The sequence below is a fragment of the Nansenia antarctica genome, assembly GCF_963989245.1.
Source record: "Nansenia antarctica genome assembly, chromosome: 14".
NCBI lineage: Eukaryota > Metazoa > Chordata > Actinopteri > Argentiniformes > Microstomatidae > Nansenia > Nansenia antarctica.
The window spans coordinates 11,434,637-11,459,483 of NC_137684.1; the positions used below are offsets into that span (position 1 = coordinate 11,434,637).

A 24,847-nucleotide genomic window follows, 5' to 3' on the forward strand; every position below is an offset into this window, starting at 1 on the left:
TCTACGCCCGGTTCGGCGGGTATCTGGGTGAAAAACCACGGCAACCCCATCATCAGACGCAACCACATCCACCATGGTCGAGACGTGGGAGTGTTCACCTTCGACCACGGCATGGGTTACTTTGAGAGCTGTAACATCCATAGGAACCGCATAGCAGGCTTCGAGGTGAAGGCGTACGCCAACCCCACCGTGGTGCGCTGTGAGATCCACCACGGCCAGACGGGAGGCATCTACGTCCACGAGAAGGGAAGGGGACAGTTCATAGAGAACAAGATCTATGCCAACAACTTTGCCGGAGTGTGGATCACCTCCAACAGCGACCCCACAATACGGGGCAACGCTATCTTTAACGGGAACCAAGGAGGCGTGTACATATTTGGAGATGGCCGGGGCTTGATAGAGGGCAACGACATCTATGGCAAAGCTCTGGCGGGAATCCAGATCCGAACCAACAGTTGTCCCATCGTACGACACAACAAGATCCACGACGGACAGCATGGCGGCATCTACGTGCATGAGAAGGGCCAGGGGGTGATCGAGGAGAACGAGGTGTACAGCAACACGTTGGCGGGGGTCTGGGTGACGACCGGCAGCACGCCTGTCCTCCGCAGGAACCGCATCCACAGCGGCAAACAGGTGGGGGTGTATTTCTATGATAACGGCCACGGGGTGTTGGAGGACAATGACATCTATAATCACATGTACTCCGGCGTGCAGATACGGACGGGGAGCAACCCGAAGATCAGACGCAATAAGATCTGGGGAGGACAGAATGGAGGCATTCTGGTCTACAACTCAGGTCTGGGCTTCATCGAGGACAATGAGATCTTTGACAACGCCATGGCGGGGGTGTGGATCAAGACGGACAGCAACCCCACGCTGAGGCGCAACAAGATCCACGACGGAGGAATCTGCATCTTCAACGGAGGGAGAGGTCTGCTGGAGGAGAACGACATCTTCAGGAACGCCCAGGCCGGAGTCCTGATCAGCACCAACAGCCACCCGGTGCTTCGAAAGAACCGCATCTTCGACGGCTTCGCAGCAGGCATCGAGATCACCAACCACGCGACGGCGACGCTGGAGGGAAACCAGATCTTCAACAACCGCTTTGGAGGCCTGTTCCTCGCCTCGGGGGTCAACGTCACCATGAAAGATAATAAGATCATGAATAACCAGGATGCCATAGAGAAGGCTGTGAGCAGAGGGCAGTGTCTCTACAAGATCTCCAGCTACACCAGTTACCCCATGCACGACTTTTACAGGTGTCACACCTGCAATACGACAGACAGAAATGCCATCTGTGTGAACTGCATTAAGAAATGCCACCAGGGGCATGATGTGGAATTTATACGGCATGATAGGTTTTTCTGTGACTGTGGAGCAGGAACGTTGTCCAACCCCTGCACACTGGCTGGAGAGCCCACCCACGATACAGACACTCTGTACGACTCAGCACCGCCCATAGAGTTCCAAAACTCCGTAGTCCGGACGGATTGTATGGCAGCTAGTGCTGAGGCACAAACATGTACATTTCAAGCCTGCAAACTGTGACACTTTAAAATAACGTGAAAAAATACTTTTGTGCAATATGACAACCCTAGTTGACTATCTGTGCAGTATAGTACAGTGGATTGTGTACATAGCCTTTATTTATGTAAACCAGCTCCTTACCTTACCTTGTGATTTTGTGCTTTTTCTAAAAATAAAAAAATAAAAATCCCTTTCCTAACACCAGGGGAGCCACCCCTCCTAAATTTCGTTGTTTGGTACCTGTACTGTAGCAATGACAAATAGTCCATTCCATTCCATTCCATTCCATATACAGTGCAGTATAACATCAACTTTGGGATACCTTCTTGTTTGTAGAGGCAAGATCGCTGTCTGTCTCTGTTATCGGTCTGACTGTCTCTCTCTCTCTCTCTCTCTCTCTCTCTCTCTCTCTCTCTCTCTCTCTCTCTCGTTGTCTTTTATAAATGTCACATACACTGTCTTGGGCTTGCAGAGACACTAATAAACATATATTTGGGGAGTTTTTATGTATTATTTCCCTCATGGATTCAGCAGCCCCATCTGGGCTTGTTTCAATGGAGTCAATAAATAAGTAGTGCTTGCCCCTTGGAGTTACCTCAGGATCTGAGAGAGTGGCAGTGACAGGCCAGCGCTGTTCCAGGAGTCTCTCTACCATGTGGAACGTACTGTTCCATCTTGTACTGACGTCCTGTATCAGTGAATTTTTCGTTACGTGCATCTGCTCCTGTTTCATCTTCAGTTGTGTACTGGCTAGCTCGCTTCTCTTGAAGTGCTCCACTAACTGTCTTGCAGCACCTAGCGCTCTGCTGATGGTGGACTCTTTGAGGGCAGTGTTAACTATGAGCTGGAGTGTGTGCCCAGCACAGCGGATAGAGGCCCATCCATGTTTTTCTTCCAGCTATTCGCATCGCTGCCAACATGTTGGACCCACTGTCATGAACTACTGCTTTTATTTTGGCAGGCGAGATGTCAAACTCTTCTGCCACCTCCTCCATCCATGTCATTATGTTTGCACCTGTATGCCTCTCCTGAAGAGGCATGGTGGCAAGGTTGAAGCTCTTCATTTGCCAATCTTCACTGAGGAAATGGCAGGACACACCAAGGTACGCCTCTGTTGCACGACTAGTCCACACATCAGCAGTCAGGGTGAGGGAGCCTTTGACAGTTTTGAGGGTCTCCTTTAGAAGACATCAGCGGTGATTTTAGTTAGCATTTTGAAATGAAAAGACCCATACAATGTACAGTAAGCATTAAACAGATCAGTTAGATTTTATTAACAATCTTGTGGCCAGTTTATGCATCAAGATTTAGATTTATTTATTCATTCATTTTGTTGTTATATCAAATACAATTATACAGTAGGTTAAACATTCAACATATCAGTTGAAATTTTTTATTTACATTACATTGCTGCCATTTATGCTTTAATGTATGCTTTAACCAAGTTTAATTATTGATCACTCAGACAGCAATCTCTTAATATTATTTCTTCTTGAAATGTGTTAAATCATAAATAGAAATTGCTATTTGTGTGTGTGTGTGGGGGGGGGGGGGGGAGAGAGACACATACCTTCTGAAAGGTTGTATCATATTTATTTTCCATCAATTTGGTGAAATGTGCTCGGCCCGGGAGGTATTTGTCGTGGTATTCAGGGTTGAACTGCTTAATCATTTCTTTAAATCCTTCGTCAGCAACCATGGACAAGGGTCTCATATCCTTAACCAGCATGTTCAGGATTGATCCGGTCAGGACGGTGGCTTGCTGGGGTGTGCACGTTGGCATCTTGACAAGATAACTATCCATAGTAGAAGAACGCGCCTTCTTAGCACTGTAACGTTAAGACAAAATTTTTAGCTATTTGATAAGTATCGCTTTGATGACAACTTTACAGCACATAACGTAAAATAATGTAAGAAGGCTTTTAACGTAACGATATCGTTAGCCATTAGCCAATAACAAGCTAACTAGCTTACCGAGACGAGCCATCGTTTTCCTCGTCAAGATCCACAACGTGCTTCCTTTTTAGATGCTCAAGCATCATGGACGTGCTGCCATGATAAGCGAGTTCAGCTTTGGAAATTGTACATTTTACTTTCTTTGTTTCAACGTTGTGGTTGAAATGCTCCCACACTTTAGAGGTACGAGGACGGGACGCCATTTCTCAGTTTGTTTTTCCGGAGACGTCACGTGTGCCCCGGATGACCGACACTGCGCATGTACATCAAAGACACTGGGAGACGCTAGCCAATGGCAGCTTCAGGGAAGAAAAACGAATGAGCTTTATTCAGCTCCAAAAAAACATGCGACGACGGCGATTACCAAATATGTCGGCGACGATTTTGGTAATCGACGTCGTCGTGACTAGTCGACTAATCGTGGCAGCCTTAGTGCACTTTGAGCTGCAACGTTTGCAGGTTAAAAGCGCTAGCGCGTCTAGCCTATACAAATACAAGTTATTATTATGGTGGCCCGCTGCGCAGGGTTGCCAGATGGGCCGGGTTATCGCCGAATGAGCTACTGGGTTTAGCGGTAATAGACTGGTTAGGCTGTATTGTCAATCCCATCTGGCAACCCTGCCGCCGCTGTTTCGCATAGGCTAGCCTACACATTAGGAGTCATCATCATGCCGGCGTCAAATCATATCATAATAAAAGAAATATATAGCCTATATATTCGTCTTTTTTAATATAGAAGGAATCAGAATGTGAACTAGACCGAGCTCCTCTTCATCCCCGGGAAAGCCTGCCCTCTCCAAGACTTCTCCATCACAGTGGAGAACTCTACTGTAACCCCCTCCCTGACAGCCAAGAACCTTGGAGTGATCCCGGATAACCGACTATCCTGTGCGGAGAACATTGCAGCAACGGCTCGCTCCTGCAGATTCTTCCTCTACAACATCAGAAGGATACGACCATTCCTTACCAGAGAGGCAGCGCAACTCTTGACCCAGGCACTGGTCATCTCCCGCCTGGATTACTGCAATGTACTCCTGGCTGGGCTCCCCGCTTCAGCCATTAGACCTCTGCAGCTCATCCAGAATGCTGCTGCCCGGCTGGTATTCAACCTCCCCAAATACTCGCATGTCACCCCTCTCCTTCGCACCCTGCACTGGCTCCCGATAGCAGCTCGCATCAGATTCAAGACCCTGGTGCTTGCATACCAGGCAGCTAAAGGGACAGCCCCTGCCTACCTGAAGGAAATGGTAACCCCCCAAACCCCTGCCCGCTCACTCCGCTCCTCCACCTCGGCTGGCCGACTGGCCTCACCACCTCTGCACAGCAGTCGTGCTGCCCGTCTCTTCACAACACTGGCTCCCCGCTGGTGGAATGAGCTCCCCACGGCTGTCAGAACGGCAAAGTCACTACCCATCTTCCGTCGTAGACTGAAGACCTCCATCTCTTCAGGTTACACCTTAACTGCTCCTCCTGACATCTTCTGCCCCTCAGCACTACGTCTCCGAAAGACACCCGCTTTCCCCTCTACTGTGTCCCTAAGAACTTCTATTGCCCCCCTTGTACTGTTTCTCTGTTCCTCCAGTATAAAAAAAAAAATATGGTTTTAGAAGAAGGTGATTGAAGAAGGTTTTCCTTCTATCAATGGCCCCGGGCCTGAGCTAGATTACTCTTCCTGCCACGAATGGTGGACTGATGATTCACATGCTTAGTATTCAAATGTAGGTCGCTTTGGAATAAGGCGTCTGCTAAATGCCAAAAATGTAAATGTAAATCTCAAGTGGTCCGAGCACACGCGGAGGCCCACGTACAGCACAAGGAGACCGTCGCGCACACTACCAACAACTCTACAGCAATATTCTGGACATCATTATTTGCCAGATACGGAATAGGTTTCAAGACCACGAAAAATGCATGTTTCTTTCCCTCCTCGACCCCCAGCACTTTCAGACCTACCGGAAGAAATTCCCTCAAACAGCCTTCTCCAGCTTAACACAGAGTCACAGAACACTGTTCGATCTGTCCCGGCTAAAAACAGAACTAACTGTAATGAATGCCATGACTGATTTTGAAGGGAAAGTCCCACTGATCTCCTCCCTGAAGTCCCACTGAAGCAGAAACATCTGAGTGAGAGCATGGGGCAGCTTAAAACATTGGCATGTGTGGCAGTGACCATCAGGCGGTCATTCTCAGCCTTAAAGCAAATTAAAATGTATGCCAGAAATGCTACTGGACAGACTTGGCTTTCAGCATTAGCCTCCATGTCTATTGAAAAGGACATATTGGTGGAACTGAAATGCACAGATTAACTGTACAACAGAGTAATTGAAGTCTCGAGGAAAGAAAGGAGGATGGATTTTGTGTTCAAATATTCAGTTGTTTTGGTGAGTACAAAGCATTTTATCTTTTATTTGTATATATTTTTGTAATTTTATTTCTGCTAATATATATGTAATTAAAATGACAAATATATAAAAAATACATGTTTTATGCTTCTGTTGCAGGTTGCAAGAGATGTAGAGATGACGTGTGTGGCGCACTGGCTCAGCTGTGCAGTAAAAGTACTCTATTGTTGAATTGTTTGGTTTAACCTTTATCAAAGTGGACATTCAAGGCTAGGAATACACTTTCACCACTGTCGCAAATATATCCTCAAATGATTTGTTTGTTTTCTTTTATTTTCAGTGAATAGTTTGTGTCTTTATCGTCACGTTTCTTAAATGTAACTGCTTTGGGTGAGACAATGCGCTGTTTAGTGAACAAACTTGTTAAAGCTCGCATATTTGGTGGACTTAATAAAACTTTGTAGAGCACCTTTTATTTTAACGTTTTGACAGTATCCAAACGATTCTAAAGCTGATAGTTTAACACTCTAAATTGTAAATGCAAAACTAAGTGTTAGGTAAACTGAGTAACCAAGCACAAAATATGACCGCAACAAGATGAATGAAAATCAGTAACTTTACAAAGTTATGTATTTTCAAAGGGTATAGCTATATAGAGAGAAATGTGTCATTTGCCGTAACGCAAGTAAGCCTACGTGTTAGCTAGCAAGCTGGGCTAGCTAGCTACAGTGTGGTGTTAGCTAGCTACGGCGTGGGTTAGCTAGCAAGCAGAGGACTAGCTAGCTACAGTGTGGTCCTATGTTAGCTAGCAAGCAAATGTTTGCAATGTAGCAGATGAGTTTTATGAGGACACTGCCGTCTAGAAAATGCAGCCACATTATTAACTAGCTACCAATTGATAGCAAGCTTCACAGTAGCTAGATTGATTTGTGCAGTAGAGTGATATAATTAAACAGAACTAGCTGTGTTGTATAACACCATGTAACCCAGTACAGTGCAAGTCATATTTTAGAGTCAGGCCAAATTATAATATTCTGCCTGATCACTTATGGAGTCAAAACTAGATTGAAAGGTGTGCGTGCCTTGCAGACAGCTCCATGTGGGGGAAAAAAACGTGCAGGGGCACGTTTATTGTGGGCGAGTGGTCAGCTAGGAAGGTAGGAGGTAGACAGCCGAGGGGCTTTGAACATTCATCATTATTTTTGTCCTTTTGTTCCTAAATAATGAGTTTGTATTGTCCTGACAGATTCAGCCCCGCCACTGACGGGCTGAAGAGGTTATTCTATCTCTATCTCTCTCTCTCTTCCTCTCTCAGTGGCCGCGTGTCTCTGCCTCCTCCTACTACTGGGGGAAGTGGAGAAGCGAGAAGAGGTTTTTGAATGACGACAGACGCCGTGTGTAAGCCTTATATAGGCGGACAATTGAGGAGAAAGGCAGTGTAAAGGTCTCTAGGCACAGAGGAACGGTGTACTCAATGAGTTTGTATTGTCCTGACAGATTCAGCCCCGCCACTGACGGGCTGAAGAGGTTCCTAAATAATAACAGTTATTCTATCTCTCTCTCTTCCTCTTTCAGTGTCCGCGTGTCTCTGCCTCCTCCTACTACCGGACGCTTTATATGGGCGGAGGGTCCCGTCCCTCGTGACACAAGCGTCGCCTGGGCCAGCCAATGGGCTGGCGCAGTGTAATTCAGCTTCTGATGAGGTCACGCAGGGGGCGTTCCCATATGAAAGAGAACGAGTCTGATCACTGACACCTGTCCGTAATCAGACCGTCAACCCTCTCCACCAAAAGTCTGGCTCCCTCTACAGGCCAGAACGCGCCATGCTCCCCACAGTCAGACTACGCTTCAGAGCACCTTAAGCATGCACCAGAGAGGAAGGGAGGTGGAGACACACGAGAGTAGGAAACTTGACCTCAGCTTTGTTAATTGGTGTTATGGTTGTTAGTTGGTATGTTATGGTTGTTAATTGGTAGGTTATGGTTAGTTGGTTTGTTATGCAGAGTGTGCGAGAGATATACACACACAAACCAACACAGTCTCACACTAAAACAAACACACTCTTCCTCATACTGTCATTCTCTCCCTCACATGAGGCTCACCACAGACCAACAAAGTATCACACGCACAAAAACACACAGTTATCCCACACTGTCATTCTCTCTCTCACACTCTCACACTCTCTCTCACACACACACACACACACACACACACACACAAAAACGCACACACTCCCCTACACACTAAGTCATAGACACACAAATGCACACGGGTAGGTTAGTGGATTGTGTGTGGGGGGCAGTTAAATAATGGCTACACATTCTCTCTCTCTCTCCCCTCCGTCCCTCTCTCTCTCTCCTCCGTCCCTCTCCCCTCCGGATCTGCAAAGAGGAGTGGACCAACATCTCTCCTGAGATGTGCACAAACCTGTGACCAACTACAAGAAACGACTTTTATATAATGTGTTTTTTCGGGATTTGTTGGTATTCAGACTTTCACTGTTAAAGTGATTTGTTCATTTCTTTGTAAGTTTTTTAGTTTTTTTTTCTTTCCTCGCACCAGGGGAGCCCCCCCTCCCAAATGTCGTTGTTTGGTACCTGTACTATATCAATGACAATAAAGACCATTCATTCATTCATTCATTCGTTCAGATTGTTCATTTCTTTGTAAGTGTGCAAACGTACAAAATCAGCAGGGGATCAAATACTTATTTCCCCCACTGTATATGTGTGTGTGCGTGTGTAAGGTTCATGCAAGTCTTGCTCTTTATTATTGCATTATTAGCTATCGGCCAGGGGGGTATTCCACGAACGTTGATTAGTATATCGGCGATAAAAATAAATGCCGCGATCAGGCAACTCGAGATTGGAATTCAAGCCTCAGGTGATTCCTCGAACGAGGATCAGGCTTGTGTCATGAGTGTTCATAGAACACCGGCTTAGAAATCCTTGATATGGGCGCGTGCACGCAGGCATAAAGAGCCCCGAAGAGTCGAACTGTCGAAATGAAGATTGATCTTTATGAAGACGAAAAATAAGATGTAAAATAGTGTAATACTGCCGCAATTAACAAGGCGAGGGAAATGGTTTGGCAAGAAATTGCTCACAGATTAAATGCGTAGGTCATACTAGCCCCAGTTATTGTTATATGTTCATATTTTAATAAAATAATATTTACTACTGTGGTGATATCAGCAGCAGGCTACAAACCGTCATATCGTCACGATGGCCTAGTGGTATTGACCGCTGCCATGGTATTTATTCGTCATTTTAAGACGGTGGTTCAAATCCCTCCAGACACACTTTTTATTGCATTTCGTTGTCTGAATCTAATCTAAAATCTCATCTAAACAAGTATATAGGCCAGGGGTCGGCAACTTAGTTTGGCCTCGGGCCCCCCAAAAATTGAGCCACTAGATGGCGGGCCCGAACATAATCAAAGGCTAAGTTAAGTAATTGATTGTTAAAAAATGTGACGTTCTAATGCTTTGACTTTTCTTTAGAAAGATGTACACATCGCTAGTCAACTAACACAGCTTGTTTTGTGAGCCTGCTAACAATGTAAAGTAGTGTTATAGTTAACTAGGTAGCAGTCCAATCCATTACGTTGCAGTATTTTGGCTTGACTAGCGAGTTTGTGTTATGATTCTCAACAACGTTGAAACGTAGTTTCACCCTTTTCCATATTTTTGAATAATAAATGTGTGGACTGACGATGTAGCGCAGCCTAACTTATTCTAATGATTATTTAACATACTTTTGTTCTGATATTTATTCCCCCCTCCTCCCAGACAAGGTCACATTATTATTGGATTGGTTGTTTGCGTGTCTGGTGAAGTTAGCTAAACATTTAACCTGCTAGCTAGCAAGATAAACATAATGTCACTCTTCAAAGGTCTAAAGAGGAAAGTTGACGGTGAAAACAGGGCATTTAAAGAGGAATGGACAGTGAACTATACGTTCATCCTACCTGGTTTCATCAATGCAAAGCCGTTGTGAGACTCACATTTTACGTGCTCACAATGTTCCCTTTCTATACATGCGAGTCGTCCTTTTCGATGAATGTGATAAAGACGCACGAGAGGAATCGATTGATGCATAAAAACCTTGAGAACTGCCTGCGGATTAAAGTGACGTCCATATCACCAGATATCAAGCAAGATATCGGCAAAAACCGATGGGAGATGCCACTTTTCACATTAAGTGAGTACCAAGCCTGTCGTTATTGTATTTAATAACCTAATTGTATTTTGTATATTTTGAATGAATGGCTCATTGTAATTATTATCCCTAATAGCGTGTTTGCTCTGTCGTTTCAGGAGCGTATAGTAGGCCTATGCACCACCACCCCTCGCCCTCCAAGATCAAGCAGATTCTGCTTTTTGTTTGCGCCGATTTTGTTGTCAATGTTTTTCAGAAAATTAAACTGAATTTGCTTTGTTACTGTTCATATGTGTGTTGCAGTCACATATACGTAAACATTGCGTTTTAATGGTTTACTGAGCTTGTGTTATTTCTTTCAAACCACACACCGCATGTCGGCTATTTCAGCACCACGTGTTGTCCACCTACTTATGATTCACCATGAGGGGTTCAGCGTCAGTGCGCTTTGCTGCCTGATTGTCTGTCCCTGTGTCATTCACTCTCAACATGGATAAAAGTACAATACGCATTATTCAGGTGGAGGTCGATTCTCTATTCGGACATTATAGGCGCTATATGTGGGATTGTCGGTCCGATATTGTAAAAAAGAAAAAAAGTGGATTCTCAAAATAATCTGCTGGGCCAAATATTATTGGTGATGGGCCAGCAATGGCCCACGGGCTGCCTGTTGCCGACCCCTGATATAGGCTATAAAATGATGGTGCAGGCTAATTTACAAGAACTGACATGATTACAATGGTGTTTGAAGCCTTTCTGAGTAATGGATTCTGATGGAATCCTTTCTGATGGATAGATGATTCACTTAGACAGATATATATATATATTGTAAATCAATTTGCATGAAGGCTTCGGTTAAATGTAAAAAAAAACGTTAAATTAAATCAAGTCTCGAACCCGCAGCCTTTGGAACTCTAGCTGACTGCCTTAAGTGTTGGATAAAAATGATAAATGCAGTACATGGTTTTGAACAGGAACATGCTGATCAGAAGGATGCCCTTATCCTTCCACTGTGGGTTCCAGGCCAATTTGTCCTGTGTGTAAGTGTACCCATATATATATATACAGAGCATAACTTTATATGCAACATATGACATCCACAGTAGTAGATTATAAAGACATACAATGTAGTTGAGCATTTCTCAGCTTTAACCTTCATACCATTTGCTTGTGAGTTTGTGTCTATTGTATTACCCCCAAAGTGTCCTTTTTGCTTATTGTCCAGAATGCGTTATTCCCTGTAGGTAATGAGGCCACACCAGAAAGAACATTTCTTTCTAGATTCGCAGTATTTCAAAACTCCAAGGGGATTCACCTCTGAAGCCTACAGAACACTATTAAGGTTGCCCCAAATATTTTTTGCTCTGGCAGTCACGTTCCCCTGACCTGCCTGGCGGTCCCCTGACCTGCCTATGAACTTTGTCCTGGCGGTCCCCTGACCTGCCTATGATGTTTGTCCTGGCGGTCCCCTGACCTGCCTATGATGTGTGTCCTAAAGGTCCCCTGACCTGCCTATGAACTTTGTCCTGGCGGTCCCCTGACCTGCCTATGAACTTTGTCCTGGCGGTCCCCTGACCTGCCTATGATGTGTGTCCTGGCGGTCCCCTGACCTGCCTATGATGTGTGTCCTGGCGGTCCCCTGACCTGCCTATGAACTTTGTCCTGGCGGTCCCCTGACCTGCCTATGATGTGTGTCCTGGCGGTCCCCTGACCTGCCTATGAACTTTGTCCTGGCGGTCCCCTGACCTGCCTATGATGTTTGTCCTGGCGGTCCCCTGACCTGCCTATGATGTGTGTCCTGGCGGTCCCCTGACCTGTCTAATGTTACTGCCATTTCTAAAGACTTGTGTTCAATCAGGAGGCATTGTGGCAATGCATGCATTATGTACTGATTGTTTGTCCAACATTCAGAAAGGATTGGCTTCCCGAAAGCTGGAGTGGACTTAAATAGACACATTTCCAACACAAGGAAAGAGAGACACAGAGAAATCCTCCTCATTGAACTTTTGCAAATAAGCATGATCGACCGACTTGCATGGTGTGAAGTGGTTCTGAAGCAGCAGTGGTACGAATGTTTATATCAATATGCTATAAGACTTTGAATGCAAATTGAGTAACTGCTCTATCTTTAGGATGACATGTCTCTCCTGAGAAGGTGGTGGTGTATTGTCCTGGTGGAAAACCTTGGGCTGGAAGGGTATGCTGCAGTGCTACAAAAATAATAATTGTATTTGTACATTTATTATCAAGAGGACTTTGGGGTAACACCTGGCCCTACAATTCAACCTTCCGGTGAAGAGAATGTGTGTTAATTTCAGATTTGGAAGGAAGTTTGCTCACTTTAGTGAGGAAGGCAGAGCGACTCTTCACGACAGTGTCCCACCTGTATTCAGGACCTATTCAAATCTTAAAAGGAGGCATGCAAGCAACACCATGGTCAGTGCATCTCTCACTAAGTATCTATGACCGTGTGCCTGTTTCTGAATGGGCTACTGCTCCTAAAACACATACTCCTCCATGCAACTTTATGGCACATGTAATATGTTTAGTGGTACTGTGTCATTCTGAATCCAGCCTGGATCTCTTTTTGAAGTAGTTAACCCTTTCATGTAAAACATACTGGCAATAATGGTGGACTCTGTACAGATGCCACTGGACACTGACGAGGACCACGCGTACTTCAAGAGGCCTTACAGCTTTCCTCCTAAAGAATTGGTTAGTGTGAATGAAGTTTATTGCATACAAACATACTATCCACCATTCACAGCTGTACACAGTCATGCTTATGTGTGTATCCATTTAGGAAAGTGATGTTACCATGGACAAAGATGTCAGAAGCCTGGATAGTGAAACCACACTTTCTATCAAGACACTTGAGGTAAGTAAGGAAGTGCAAATGATCAAGGAAAGAAAGTGACTCATTCAGTACTTAACTGCACCTTTTCATTGTAACATGGTTAAGCACTGTATTATTACATTTTAGGAAAGGGCTCAACAAGCCCAACACCAACGAAGAGTGACCAATGACTTGTTAGTGGATTTCATCACTCAGCAAAGGCTTACTGCAACATCTTGAAGTGAGTTTGCAACTGAAATGTCTAAGTAAAGTGACACATTTAAGCATAATATAAATAATGAAAGTGAAATGTTTTATATTTGTGTAGTGATTCTACAAGAGCATCCTCCCAACAAACTATATATTTGCAGGCAATCATGGCAGGACAAGTCAAGTCTCTTTGGGCAAAAAAGAAGGCCACAGGCGTCATCTTCTTTGACGATGATGACCAAATGGACAGACTAGTTAACTTCCTCTCAGGAGTGGTAAAAAAAAACACAGACAACATTGGCTGATCCGGTGGCATTCGTCATTGATGTGCTTCTGCCAGAGGTGACAATTCACTGACACTTTTTATTTATTTATAGACTACATATTTCATATTATAACATATGTCACACTTTAACTCATGGTCAATATCCAGTAGGATCTTATAATGCCATTTGCTCATATCAGGTCTTGCTTAGTTGTCACATGCAACATGGCACAACCTTCTTAGATGTCTACATTTTACTATAACTGGTAAACGTGTGGCTTTAATCACTGCATGACACAGGCAACAGTCCACGCCATTGCAGCTGTAAACTGTGTTTCCAATGAGAAAGCCATGGAAATGTATACATGTGGACCACAGTATGACTTGAGGTAAGCTGGAAACATGAGGAGAGTGCTAATACAATTTCCATGACAGTTTGCAACCACTGATGAATGTGAGTTTCTTTATTAATTATTCATTATTTATAAATTATTTATTAATCACTTCTTTATAACATTTTGTCTCAACAGTGAGAAGCAGCTGTCTGACCATTATATGGTCGAAAATTTGAGCAAAGAACAGAAAAGGAAGCTGAAAGACCATAGAGACAATGTTGAAAGAGCACTTGCGATAAAGTGCAAACAGCAATGATGTCACGGGGTAACAAAGAAAAGAACCTGTCATTGTTTGTTGCTGTCTCTTCACACAGAACCTTTTTATTTGTGTTCTGTTTCCCTCCTGGCGGTAGAAGCGCACCATTTCTGTTGTTCCTACTCCTCAACTATACACACGCTGCTGGTTAGCAGTGATTGGGGACTGGGAGTGACACTGTTCCCCTTTGCTCTCTATTTAAGGCACCAGCAAACAGTAGGAGGGGAGAGTGGTTTGGGAACGAGGGTTACGACGAGGGAGTACAACGAGACAGAGAGCGACAACAAGACAGAGAGTGACAACTAGACGACCACCAGACGAAAACCTGCCGAGTACCAGAGGGACCTGCGACGTTGGAACGAGAGAACACCTGATACACGCCACAATGCAAAAAGTAAATCTAAGTAAGATTAAATATCTTAAATCAAGGCAATAAGCTTGTTTTCTGTGACTGCACCAGTTTTAAGATATCTCTTACTTGTTTTAAGACAATCTTGGCAAGTGAAATTTTCCTGTTCTGTTGGCAGATCATTTTGCTTATTCTAAGTAATATTTCCCCTATTTTTATAGCTTTTTTTCTTGTTTTTGAGAGCTGACTTTTTGCAGTGCAGGCGCCGAGCTGTGGTCCCGAGCAGAGGGACGACTGGCCACCAACGGAGCTGTCCGTGTCTGACCACTGGGGGTTGTGATTCCAGAGGCCTGTTGGGAAACTTGGGAGGGTCTAGCCAGCGCCCTTCACAAAGTGAAGTGACTTTTTGTTTGCTTACTTTGGAGGTTGAGGGCCAACCCTACTGTCTAGCATAGCTGAGAGCCAGTTGATGGACTGTGGACTGTGTGGTTGCCTGTCACTCGTGCAACCTGCTGAGTCACTCTTTTCTGTCCTCAGCTAAGTGATTGGAGCCACGCTGGGTCGTGAGGATGCGCCGGACCTCCCCATAGGCGACGGGGTACAGTCTGGAGTCAACCCTGGGCGGAGCCCCGGTCAAGAGTTTATCGTACTATCCTATCCCATCGGACCCTGCTGTTTTTAAAGAGCCTTTTATACTTTTACCAGCTGTGGCCACTCCTACTGATTACACACGGCTACATTCTGACTACAGGTATGCAGCGTCTCCCTGGGTTTCCCAGTCGGCAGTGTGCACATGGTTTAGTAGGCTAATGTTTGTTTGATATACATCCATGCATTGCAGATATCCCCGCTATTGAGCTGTCTACTCCTGTGAGGGAGTTCATTATTGTTCCCTGGCTCAAGGCACGTTTAGAGCCGTCTGGTTGCGGGCATTGATAGGCTACAGCCAAGGTAATGTGTTCTAAACACACAAACTAATATTGACAACCTGTAAAGTGACATGTTCTCTGTAAATATCCGTATCAATGTATTATGTTTATGTGATGTCTAATTGGCTAATGTCTGTATTATTGGATGTCTTTCTTTACAGAACAGAACAGAACTACAGCTTATAGCCATTGTCACTGCTGCTTTGCTTGGTTAGGATTTTGTATGACAACAGTTTTAGTTCCCCTTGAACCTTTTGAATTGTTTTGAATTATTTTGAAATGTTTGTATTTTATTCATGCTCCGCCCCGTAGTCTGGTCCAGCTAACGTGGTAGTACCGCTAGCCCACCCCTGTAGGGTAGACACGCCCATTTTAAGTTAAAGGAGCACTGGAGTGAGTGGTTGTGTGTGACTTCCTCTTGCATGTACTTATTTTGTGGTTTCATATAGAGTGCTGTGTGTGGCATTGCCAGTGAATCTTCTAATGTGTGCTATTGTCTATTGCTACTAGTACAGTAGGCTATTATTGTGTGCTCCACTATTGTGTGCCCTGTATACTCTCCAGTTCCACTAGATACTAAGTGGCTGTCGCTCCCAGCGGTTGGGTCTCATGCTACCTGGCTAGCTCCATTTATACCGTGGGTGTTTTAAAAGATGTATTTGTAATAAAGTGATCTTTTGTATACTTTTCTAAAACCGGGTCTCTGACTATTCTGTGGCCTGTACCTGCAAGAAGGGAATCCCTGTTCATGATAATCAGCCCGTCAGGCTTACCTGGTTCATATGACTAGATTCTTTAGGTGAAAGTCCTAAGGTGGCGTTGTCACACCTTGTAATTTTAGGCCCCCAGTTGGCCGGGTTACACATGCACGACAGTCAGGGACATGTGAAGCGTGCGCCGTGCTCTGCGCTGATGCGGGGGTGGCCGACGCTGCCGAGGGGCAGGAGGAGGCAGGGGCACCTCCACCCGAGGTGGACGACCAAGTGATGGTAATTGATGGTACACGGGTACGGCCAGATGCGGCGCTCGCTCCCCCATATTTTACGTTGGTTAGGGACAGGTTATATAGAGTGAGTCATGACACTCGCAGGGAAGAGAATGGCCCAATCTCCTACTCCAACAGCTACGCCATGGTGTCAGATGTCAGCAAAGTCAGACACATGTTCCTGGCCAAGGTGCTGGTGGGAAAGGGGAGCGTGGGGAAGACCAGGTACCTCCGCCCTCCACCCCAAGAAGGATTACGACCTGTACGACTCCTGCGTGGATCACCTGCCCGACCCCTCCGTCTTCGATAGGTGCCAGTGCTACCCGTACTACCTCATCAAATACCAAGACCTGCCGTTGGTGATAAACATCCTCTGAGTGAGTGTGTGAGGATCCTCGAGATGTGGGTCTGTTGTTCACTGGTAGATGTTCGCTCCAGACAGACCGATTGAAGCTTTGTCTGACCTGTTACCAAGAAAGTAGTGTTCATCCAGTCCATTGCGTGAGCTTAGAATGATACGGTTCTATCTCCGTTTAGGGTAGTTCAGAGATATTGAGCGTCAAAGTTTGTATGTTTTGTGAGATGGAACCTTTGTATTTGATTAATTACTAACTCAAAAATGTCAACATTTTAAAAATAACACCACACAGGCATTAATAAACACCTAATGGATCAGATTATGTAAAACACTCAATTTTGACAAAAATGGAGATAGAACCGTATAATTCGTAATGTCACGAATGGACAATGTTAGTTGAACTATCGACCAAAGCTTCAAGTTTGACTTAAAATCCCAAAAAGACATCTTAGACTAGATATGTGCAATATGAAGTTTATTCCAGATGTGTGTGATGTACGTGTTTTACTGTTTCACGTTTTATAAAGAGAGACTGGGCCGGTTTCACAGACAAAAGGCTCAAGACTAATCCTAGACTAAAAAGCATCTTCAGAGCTTTTACATTGAAAGTGTGATTCAGTCCAGGACTAGGCTTAAGCCTTGTTTGCGAAACCGGCCTTATATGTGAGGAAGGGTTTATATGGATACTTTCTAATATCCAGTACTAAGACAAAACTATCATTTTGATAAAAAGTTCTACAAAGTCTTTAATCATTGTTCTTAGCTAAATAATGTGTACTGTTGAAAGGCATGTATGTGAAGTTCTACATGCGGTCTTTAAAAAAAAGTGATTCAAGAGTAAAGCTGTTGCGTTATTGAAAATAAATTGCTTTTACCAAATAGGATTCATCATTCTCATTCTCATCAAAAACAAAGTAGTCTTGTTCACGTACAATAACTTCATTTATTATTTACAGTAATATTTCTGAAATCTCTCTTCTCCCAAAAAGTAAAATAGGTAGGTTATGAATGGAATGCATTTTACCAAATGTTTCTTGTAGTAAAATCGCACAGTACATCATGTATCATGTTTACATCTTTTGTACAAACAGTTCCCTCTTTTTAATAGAATCACTTCTTAGGAATTAAGTTATTTTCCAGAACATTGTAAAGCACATCTTCCCTTAGGGTACTGGCAGGCAAATAGTCAGTAGGCCTACTTTAGAAACATATTCCTGCAGGACTTCTTCAATTCTCCAAGATGTTAGATGAGAAAAGTTTAGTCTTCCTAAATGATGGCGCAAAAACAAGCAGCTCCGGTTTATTGTTTAAAGTTATTCTAACGACGTGTTTATTGTTTGGTGTGCAGGAGAACGAGAACCCGTGAGGGTAACAAATAAAAACACGCTTCCTCAAACACGCATCCCTGGTGTCCGGCTCCCTCTGTGCACTGAACTCGTTACAGTGGCGCCCGACGTGAGGCACAGAGGAGAGTCGGACGGGTGGGCGTGGTCATGGAGTCACCCCTGGGGCACATCTTGGTCCACCTGGCGCAATTGCAAGAACAGCAGGCAGCTATGCAGCGGGTCAGCCACGAGGCGCTCGTGGACATGGCGCGCGCCCAGGCCGAGGACCGGGCAGACCTCCGAGCCCTCATCCGCGGCCGGGAGGGGAACGGGGACCGCGGCGTGGCAGGCGGCGGGACCCGGATCCGTATGCAGCGGATGACAGAGGGGGACGACCCGGAGGCCTACCTCGAGACGTTCGAGGGGGTGGCCCGGAGCAGCGGGTGGCTGGAGGAGGAGTGGGCCCACCAGCTCCGGCCCCTGCTGACCGGAGAGGCGCAGCTCGCGCTGCATAGCCTCCCGGCGGTCGGCCAAGCCAACTACACAACGGTGGTCAGGGCCATCCGGAACCGGCTCGGGCTGAGCCCGGAGGAGCACCCGCGCCTGACCCTGGAGGCCATTCCTGTACGGCCAGCGGCTGCTGGACCAGGCTCGGCCTGGAGAGGTTCGTGGGGGGGCCTGCCGGCGCGGACCTCTGCCTGGGTGGCCTACCACCGGCCCGCCGACCTCGCCACCGCCGAGAACCACCTGCCCTCTCCAGACCTGGGGGCGGCGGGCCCCGCCGCGGTCCCGGTCCCAGCTCCCCGCCGCCCGGGCCACTTCCGTCGGGAGTGCACGGCTATGGAGGTCGGCCGGGTTGTCCGCATCGCCGACGCAGTCACCCCTTCCCAGGACCCAGGCGAGACGTACCGCATCCTGGTAAGGATGCAGCGGGGTACGTGCCAGGCGCTGCTGGTTTGAGGGTATTAAAGCTGCTCTCTGTGGAAAAACTGTCCTGCATGCTGCCGATTTTAACATCCCTTTCTCCCTGCAGACGGAAGCATCGGATAGGGGGCTGGGAGCGGTGCTGACCCAGCGGGTGGAGGGGGCCGACCGCCTGGTGCTGTACCTGTCGGCGCCCTCCGGTTCTGCCGACAGGTACATACAAGTCGACAGGTACAAGTACATACAAGTCAGTACTGTAATGCATGTTTGTTTCTCTAGAGTTGAAAGAATGCCACATGGAGGTGGGAGGGTTGCTATATTTACACCAGCACAAGAAACCCTCATTGTGGATATGGTACGGGAGAACAACACCATCAGACTCTGAGAAATCAGGGACAGAGTCATTGCTGACAATGTCAGCTTGGCCACAATAGACAATAGAGTTCTCCGGCGCCAAAGGGTGCGCATGAAGCAGGCCAATAGGGTACCCTTTGAGCGCAACTCTGATCAAATCAAAGACCTGCGTTACGAGTATGTGCAAGTAAGTATACATCCATGTTCACAGTACAGTGGGTGCACATACTGTGTTGCTCAGTGGCCTACAGTACTACTGTACAATACTGTGCTACTGTATTGACTGTTGTTCTGAACACCTGAACATTTTCACAGAGGATATTCCGGTTGGACTCGATGGCCAGACCTCATGAGTACATCTTCCTGGATGAGGGTGGGTTCAACCTCATGAAACGAAGGCGAAGAGGCCGTAACATCATTGGCCAAAGAGCTATCGTTGAGGTTCCTGGCCAACGCGGGGGTAACATCACTCTGTGCTGCCATGAGACAAACTGTATGAACCCCTTCAATCTGGCTTCCGCCCACATCACAGCACTGAAACAGCCCTGGTCAAAGTAGTCAACGATCTCCTCACCTCTGCAGACTCAGGTGCCCTAGACATCCTAGTTCTACTAGACCTGAGCGCAGCCTTCGACACAGTGTCCCACTCTATCCTCCTTCAAAGGCTGCGCCAACTGGGTGTTGAGGGCACCGCCCTGGACTGGCTCACCTCCTTCCTCACCAACAGACACCAGTTCATCTCTGTCTCCGGTCACACCTCCTCCTCCTCCTCTGTCACACAGGGGGTCCCACAAGGCTCAGTCCTCGGCCCCCTGCTCTTCCTCTGCTACACACTCCCCCTCGGTCACATCATCCGCCAATTCAACCTGGACTTCCACTGCTACGCTGATGACACACATATTTACATCACCACAAACTCCACCCAGAACCCACCCCTCACTCACATCGAAACCTGCATCTCCGCAATAAAAACCTGGCTCACACACAACTTCCTCAAACTGAACAGTGAAAAGACCGAAGTCATCCTCATCGGCACCAAATCCACCCTCGATAAAACCGGACCCATCACACTCACCATTGACGACACTACCATCACCCCCTCCCCCCTGGCTCGCAACCTCAGCTTCATTCTGGACCCCACCCTCTCATTCGATCCCCACGTCAGTTCCATTGTCAAGACATCCTACTTCCACCTCCGAAACATTGCAAAAATCAGGCACTGCCTCTCCCCCCCCGCTGCTGAATCCCTCATCCACGCCTTCATCTCCTCCCGCCTCGACTACTGCAACTCCCTACTCACCGGCATCACCTCCCGCTCCCTCCATAGACTCCAGATGGTCCAAAACTCTGCTGCACGCCTCCTCTCAAACACCCGCTCCCGTGACCACATCACTCCTGTCCTCCACTCTCTCCACTGGCTCCCCATCAAAGAACGTATACAATTCAAAGTCCTCATCCTCACATACAAAGCCCTCCATAGCCTGGCCCCCCCTTACCTGACTGACCTCCTTCTCCCCCACCGCCCTACCCGTACCCTCCGATCCTCATCCATTGTTCCCCTCACTGTCCCACCCTCAAAACTCAAAGGCTTCGGTCACCGTGCCTTTTCACGAGCCGCACCCCGCCTCTGGAACTCTCTCCCTCAACCACTCAGAGACTCACCCTCACTCCTCACTTTTAAATCCCACCTCAAAACCTACCTGTTCTCCCACGCCTACAGCCTCCCCTACCCCTAGCCATCTCCCCCATCCCTGCCACCCCCGCCCCCCCCCGGGACATGCATACAACCTGCCCTATCCCTAACCATCTCCCCTAACCCTGCCACCCCCCTCCCCCCATGGACATGCATACAACCTCCCCTTCCCCGTTCGTTAACTCTGTGTTCTATGTGCTCATGTTATCTGTTGCTTGTTGTTTCTGTGTTTTCCGTTTTTCCCATATTGTCAGCGTCTTTGAGCCTCGGAAAAGCGCTATATAAATCTAATGAATTATTATTATTATTATGAGTTCAGAGGGGGCTTGTCCACCGGCATACTGTCCTTGGCTCATACAACACCCAACGTCTCCTCACCTTCCTGGCAGAGCTACGAGACATCCTCCTGGACCGCTAGCAACAGAATCCTGGGCCTGAACATCATCCCATTTATGTTATCATTTGGGACAATGTTCGTTTCCATCGAACGAACCAGATTAGAGTGGTTTAACATCAACCAACAATTCCTCAATGCCTGTCTGCCACCCTACTCACCTTTCCTCAACCCCATAGAGGAGTTGTTCTCGTCATGGAGGTGGAAGGTGTATGACCGCCAACCATACACAAGAGAGAACCTTCTCAGGGCTATGGACCTGGGGGGTATTCCACGAACGTTGATTAGTACATCTGCGATAAAAATAAATGCCTCGATCAGGCAACTTAGGATTGGAATTCAAGCCTCAGGTGATTCCTCGAACGAGGATCAGCCTTGTGTCATCAGTGTTCACAGAACACCGGCTTAGAAATCCTCGATATGGGCGCGTGGCCGAAGATATAAAGAGCCCAGAAGAGCCGATTGTCGAAATGAAGATACAATGGCAAAAAAAACTGAAAAAAGCCCTCACGCCTGCTCTTTCAGTAAGGCAGAGCAACTGTTAATTGTTGATCTATATGACAAGGAAAGGCCCATCATCTCTCGCAAAGGCAGCACTGCCGTTGTGAATAAAGCCAGGGAGATGGCGTGGCAAAGAATTGCGGACGGGTTAAATGCGTAAGTGATATAGCCTACCTATTGTTTTATTGTCATCTTGTAATAAATGAACATTCACTACTGTGATCTTATCAGTCTCAATAATATATAATATAATAATATCAGATATAATTATGACATAATAATATTATGTTTAAAATGGTGTAGACGCACTTACCACAACTGACATAACTACAATGCATTTACTCTCAATTAGTCTAAATGGGTGAGGTGTTTGAAGCCTTTCTCACCTACACCTCGTTCCAAATTATTATGCAAATTGCATTTAAGTGTCATAAACATTTAATTGAGTTTTTTCCAATTTAACTCATGGATGGTATTGTGTTTCAGGGCTCTTTGGATCATTGAAATCAATCTCAGACACCTGTGATCATTTTTGCCAGGTAAGCCCAAACTACTTAAGGAGGACGTTCCACATTATTAGGCAGGCCGCAGGTTTCAAGCAATATGGGAAAGAAAAAGGATCTCTCTGCTGCCAAAAAGCGTCAAATAGTGCCATACCTTGGACAAGGTATGAAAACATTAGATATTTCACGAAAACTTAAGCGTGATCATCGTACTGTGAAGAGATTTGTGGCTGAATCAGAGCACAGACGGGTTCGTGCAGATAAAGGCATAAAGAGGAAGGTTTCTGCCAGACAAATTCATCTGATTAGGAGAGCAGCCGCTAAAATGCCATTAAAAAGCAGCAAACAGGTATTTGAAGCCACTGGTGCCTCTGGAGTCCCGCGAACCTCAAGGTGTAGGATCCTCCAGAGGTTTGCAGTTGTGCGTAAATCTACTATTCGGTCACCCCTAACCAATGCTCACAAGCAGAAACGGTTGCAGTGGGCTCAGAAATACATGAAGACTAATTTCCAAACAGTCTTGTTTACTGATGAGTGCCGTGCAACCCTGGATGGTCGAGATGGATGGAGTAGTGGATGGTTGGTGGATGGCCACCATGTCCCAACAAGGCTGCGACGTCAGCAAGGAGGTGGCAGAGTCATGTTTTGGGCCGGAATCACAGGGAGAGAGCTGGTAGGCCCTTTTAAGGTCCCTGAAGGTGTGAAAATGACCTTGGCAAAGTATGTAGAGTTTCTGACTGACCACTTTCTTCTGTGGTCAAAAAAAAGAACAAAAGAAGAACCGTGCCTTCCGTAGCAAAATCATCTTCATGCATGACAATGCACCATCTCATGCTTTAAAGAATACCTCTGTGTCATTGGCTGCTATAGGCATAAAAGGAGAGAAACTCATGGTGTGGCCCCCATCTTCCCCTGACCTCAACCCTATTGAGAACCTTTGGAGTATCCTCAAGCAAAATATCTATGAGGGTGGGAGGCAGTTCACATCAAAACAGCAGCTCTGGGAGGCTATTCTGACATCCTGCAAAGAAATTCAAGCAGAAACTCTCCAAAAACTCACAAGTTCAATGGATGCAAGAATTGTGAAGGTGATATCAAAGAAGGGGTCCTATGTTAACATGTAACTTGGCCTGTTAAGATGTTTTTGTTTGAAATAGCTTTTGATTTCAGTAAATATGACCTCCTAATGCTGCAAATTCATCAAATTACCATTTTTAGTTCTTTACAACCTATAAAATGTTTTGAAACTCTGTTGTGCATAATAATTTGGAACAGTGCATTTTGAGTTTTTTATTTAAAAAAAAAATACTGTTATCATTGGGAGGTTTGTTCATTAACATTTGAATTATACTCTAACGGTTGATGACTTGAAAAGTATACAGATTGTCATTTGCATCGACTATTTAGGAAAATCAGAGAAAAATATAATTTGCATAATAATTTGGAACGCAGTGTAGTAATGATGTTCTTCTAGCATTGTAACTGCCAATGACCATAGACTGTCTTGGCATAGATTACTTCTTCTCATGATTACTGATGGATGGATGATTCACTTATTTAGAGAAATGTATGTGTCACTTTGGATGAAGGTTTCTGCTAAAGGCAAACATGTCGTGTAAATGTGAAATGTAGTAACCCTAGGCTTATATTAATTATTATTTTACATCTCAACAGGAGCCATCCCAATGGCGAGGTTCGCACCTGTCAGCAGGTCAAAATAAAATATTAAAACATTTTCCAGAGTGGTAAGTAGCCTATAACGAAATGTGAAATGTCCTTGGTCAAGTAGTTGTTGATCTGGAAATATGTACCTTTTTAGCGACAAAAACACTGGCTGACGCCGCTGCCACTGGTGCGAGTCCTCGGCCAAAACCGGGGCCGACCTATGATTGAGGGAATAGAGGGGGGGGGCCTCATCAGACGTCCCTCCCCAAGGCAACGTGCCTCAATATGTGCAAGGTATTATCTACTACTCTTCCTCAACAGATCAGTCTCTAAATGGCAAAAACGAATGAGTCTTTATCTTTCAGTGAAGAGAAACATCATTACACTTATTGATCCTCCTCAAGACCTAGAAGATGACCTATGTGTGAGTCGTCCTTGCTTAGCAAAAATACCATGCATCTTATGCAATTCTTTCTTTTGCTTTAACTGCAGTGTTTTGTATTTGCAGGCAGATGGCCCCAGCACATATAGGGCGCTGGAGGAGGACACCATTTCAGCCTTTACGGAAGTGGCAGAGGTAAAACCATTTAATGTGGAAAGTTGTGGATGTGTCTGCATTCTTTAAATTATGTAAAACCCAACAACTTTTTTGCAGGACCAACCAAGCACAAGCCGAACACCAAGTACTGAAGTAAGTAACTACTCATATTGCTATGTGTGGGGAACATGACGCGTTCCGACCGGCAGGGGGAGCTATAGGACAGTTGGTGAAGGGATGAGGGTCCGATGGGCATCGGCTGGTGCCAATCGGATCCTCATCAGGGTCCGATTGGCATCGGCTGATGCCAATTAGATCCTCATCAACGCGCGCTCTTAACGTGTGGCTTTGTTCCCCAGAAGGGGGTCGGACGGAGTAG

The 24,847-nt window shown here is 45.9% G+C and overlaps 1 protein-coding gene across 1 annotated transcript; it reads left to right on the forward strand.

Moving 5' to 3' along the window:
- LOC308169838 (uncharacterized protein) lies at positions 1-24,847 on the forward strand (the record flags this gene model as incomplete). Its single annotated transcript, XM_080544579.1, has 9 exons — positions 1-1,495; positions 16,078-16,235; positions 16,465-16,572; positions 17,920-17,933; positions 18,016-18,814; positions 18,930-19,033; positions 19,280-19,361; positions 19,490-19,634; positions 24,828-24,847. Coding segments are annotated over 9 exons (2,925 nt in total), but the record flags the coding sequence as incomplete, so codon positions are not given.